Source organism: Clupea harengus, chromosome 2 (genome assembly GCF_900700415.2).
Source record: "Clupea harengus chromosome 2, Ch_v2.0.2, whole genome shotgun sequence".
Taxonomy (NCBI): Eukaryota; Metazoa; Chordata; class Actinopteri; order Clupeiformes; family Clupeidae; genus Clupea; species Clupea harengus.
Genome location: NC_045153.1, coordinates 6,181,163 through 6,185,066, shown reverse-complemented (window position 1 = coordinate 6,185,066; position 3,904 = coordinate 6,181,163). Strand labels below are relative to the sequence as shown.

Here is a 3,904-nt window from a genome sequence, read left to right as displayed (position 1 = left end):
CTATTTATTTTCAATGATCAATAGTATAGTCAGAGATGAGAGCAAGATATTATGCACCTCCATAGAATCCAAACAAGCCTGTGCTTTTCACCCCAGAAGCATATGCATGCATACACACGTGTACACACACACACACACACACAGGCATGCACACGTATACACACACACAGCACATGTGTACACACACACAGGCACACACACATAGCACACGTGTACACACACACAGGCACACTCAGAAACATATAGGATAGGCAGACAGCACGTTATCCTCCATGACTGGTATATAATAGTGGATCAGGAGGAAACGGAGGTCCACACTCAAAGACATGGGCAGCTACTTATTGACCCACTCCACATTCAAGTGACTGCCTGTGTACTTTGACTGCGGATCCCAACAAAGTGGTCCAAGTGCAAAGTAAAGAGTCATCTTTTCTGAAAACAGTGGCTCAGTATCACACCAGAGACATATTACAGAATGTGTTCTGAGATTAAATTGTGTTAATCCCTAATGCATGTTTTGTTGTCATCACAGGTAACCCAGTCCCAGAGAAGTTGACTGTGAGCTCCATGACTCCAACATCTGCTAGTCTTAGCTGGAGCCTTCATCAGGGGATGGAGCAGTTTCCACACAGCTTCCTGATCTCCTACCACAGTGAAGAGACTGAACTACAGACCACCTCTACAGAGTCATGCAGCACAACTCTTACAGGCCTGACGCCAGACACTCATTATACTGTCACTGTCTGCTGTGAGCTCAGAGATGGGGGAAGGAGTCAGGCTGCTACACTCCTCATCCACACAGGTGAGAAATGAGACTATGGGACTAAATGATCTATGTCATATTCTTACTCAGCATCTGCAAAAGAATGATCAGAGATGGAAAATAAGACAGGTACACAAAGTTGCATTTACTAAGTACACTTTACACATCTAATGATCAGGAATTACTGAAATGATTACATTTCTGCAGCAATTTAAAATGTTGCTGGTCATTTAACTGAATTTAATTAATTTAATTCAAGGACAATTATGGTTTATGTGTTACATGTATTGTGATGTCCTGTGGCTCAACATGTAAAACAGGGTAATAACAACATCAGCATCATGAGTTGAAATCCTATAAAAGGTTCCTGATCATTGCACTGATCTTCATTCCCAGCTGTTCCTCCTCCTGGGCGCATTGAGTTCCCCTCAGTGAAGCCAGACTCTGTGTGTCTGAGCTGGGGACCTCCTGAGGGGCTGGCTGGACTCCACAGATTCAGGGTCACATGGTCGAGTGAAGGCAGCCTGGAGCATCTCCAAGTGCAAGACCTGAAACTTCATGTTCAGGGACTCACTCCAGGAGAGGAGTACCTGTTTACTGTGGCCACCCTCAGTGATGATGACAGACAGAGTTCATGTGTGTCTGCAACTGTCTGCACAGGTTTGGTTCTGGGACTTTATTCATTCAGTAGATACTGTAAGAGAGTAGGATAAGGAGTTGTTGAAATGAAATTAATATGTGATGCAAAACCCAGCAGTGTCTGATTAGTTATTGTGATTTAACACCCCACAGAACTAATAACCCTGTCTGCTGTTTTGGAACCCTGTTTTCATCTAAAGATACCTCAGTTAAATACTGAAATATTTTCTTTTCTATGTCTAGATATTCCTCCACCCGAGTGTCTTACTGTGGCTGTGGATCTCACATCAGTGTTCGTGACGTGGAGCAAACCAGAGGGAGTTGTTCAGGCCTCTTACCTACTGACCCTCTACAGAGATGGAGGATGTCTAAACACCTTTCCCACCAGATCTCTTCAAAACCGTTATGAGTTGGAAATGGAGGCAGAATACACCATCAGTGTTTCCACAGTACTAAAAGGAGGCCAAAGCAAACCCATCTCTAAAACCATCAGAACAAGTATGGGACTCTTGGCTTGGAGTTTCTCCATTCCTGAACATCTGATTTGTTTAGTTCAAATACCTATTTATTTTCAATGATCAAAAGTACAGTCAGAGATGAGAGAAAGCTATTATGCACCTCCATACAATCCAAACAAGCCAGTGCTTTCCCAGTTTCACCCAGAAGCATGTGCATGCATATACAAGTGTACACACACACACAGGCACGCATACGAGTATTGACACACAGCACGCGTGTACACACACACAGCACGCGTGTACATACACACAGCACACGTGTTCACACACACACACAGAGGCACGCACACGTGTACACACACACACAGAGAAACACATAGGATAGACAGACAGCACATGTCAAGTGACTGCCTGTGTCCTTTGACTGCGGATCCCAACAAAGTCATCCAAGTGCAAAGTAAAGTCATCTTTTTCAGTGGCTCAATATCAGACACCAGAGACGTATTACAGAATGTGTAAGATTAAATTGTGTTAATCAATAATGCATGTTTTGTTGTCATCACAGGTTATCCAGTCCCAGACAAGTTGACTGTGAGCTCCATGACTCCAACATCTGCTGATCTTAGCTGGAGCCTTCATCAGGGGATGGAGCAGTTTCCACACAGCTTCCCGATCTCCTACCACAGCGAAGAGACTGGACTACAGACCACCTCTACACAGTCATGCAGCACAACTCTTACAGGCCTGACGCCAGACACTAATTATACTGTCACTGTCTGCTGTGAGCTCAGAGATGGGGGAAGGAGTCAGGCTGCTACACTTGTCATCCAAACAGGTGAGAAATGAGACTATGGGACTAAATGAGACAACAATTATCTATGTGAAATAAATACTAGTTATAGGATTATTCCCCACTTCTTTCCTTGTATTTATTCCATACCAAATTAGGCACTGTAAGGTTAAATTCAGTTGTCCCTGGTTGAGTAGATGTTTGTAAATGGTGGAAGTTTAATGAATAGTGCTCAATTGAAGACCTTTGGGTTACTGACAGTGAAATTGTTGAATGTTATTTCACTTCCACTCTAAGTCATTATACATTCAGTATCATCATGTAAACCATATGTAGATATGTAGTTTAAATGTATCTCCTGTTGATCAACCAGTAAGGTAATACCCAGAGACATTATAAGAGGAGATGAATCACTGAGGAGTCTCTAACGCTAAACATGGCAGATCTGGAACTGGAAGCCCTGCTCTGTATTACAGAGCCAATCACATTGTCAGAAAAAGTGCCCTTTGCCTCACCTGAATGTTCTGTTTACTTCCATTGTTACCATAGCAATACCTGCCCTGTGAGATTTGGTGCATGCTCAGTGAGCAAATCAACTTTTTTGCATTTTTTTTCCAATCATTTTCAACACTCGGTTCAATACCATGTACACTTTCTCAAAACACTTAACACATCCAGCATATCAATAGACTATGTGAACTAAACTGTGGATACTTTTCCATTGCTTCGATACAAAATGCAGTCAATGACCACTTCTTCCGAAATTCATGGATACCTGTCTCAGTCAATTAGCCTGACGATGTCATACTCATAATTCTAGTCAGAATATGAGTCTGATACCGCTCCATTGGGCTGTGATTATGGGGCGTGTTTCAACCGAACCAGGAAAAAAAATGCCTCTTCGCTCAATTGGATATATCTAGAACCAATCAGAGCAACGTAGTATGACCATAACGTAGACCATGGGGCCAGCTGATACATTAAACTTTTACCGGATCCCATAGGAAGGACGGCAAAAACATCTTTTCGATCGACAAATGCCTTGATCGCGTTTCTCTGTTCCTCTTTCAAAATTAATGTGCTGTCAATGTCTTCTAAAACAGATTCGAATCTCCACATTTCAGCTCTCCAACAGCAGCCATGTTTGTTGAAAATTAATTCACCCCAAAAGCTCTTTGGTGACATGGTTGATAACGTTACGGTTGATCATCTGTCCATCATCGTATAAAGCCCGCCCTGACAATTTGATTGGTC

The 3,904-nt window shown here is 42.6% G+C and overlaps 1 protein-coding gene across 1 annotated transcript; it reads left to right on the top strand.

Moving 5' to 3' along the window:
• Positions 1 to 272: 272 nt before the first annotated feature.
• Positions 273 to 3,124, top strand: LOC116218764 (fibronectin-like). The gene is made up of 5 exons (XM_031561512.1): positions 273 to 279; positions 533 to 802; positions 1,160 to 1,423; positions 1,646 to 1,900; positions 2,426 to 3,124. The coding sequence occupies exons 1-5, from the start codon at positions 273 to 275 to the stop codon at positions 2,704 to 2,706; spliced, it is 1,077 nt and encodes a 358-aa protein (XP_031417372.1). The 3' UTR covers positions 2,707 to 3,124.
• Positions 3,125 to 3,904: the final 780 nt, after the last annotated feature.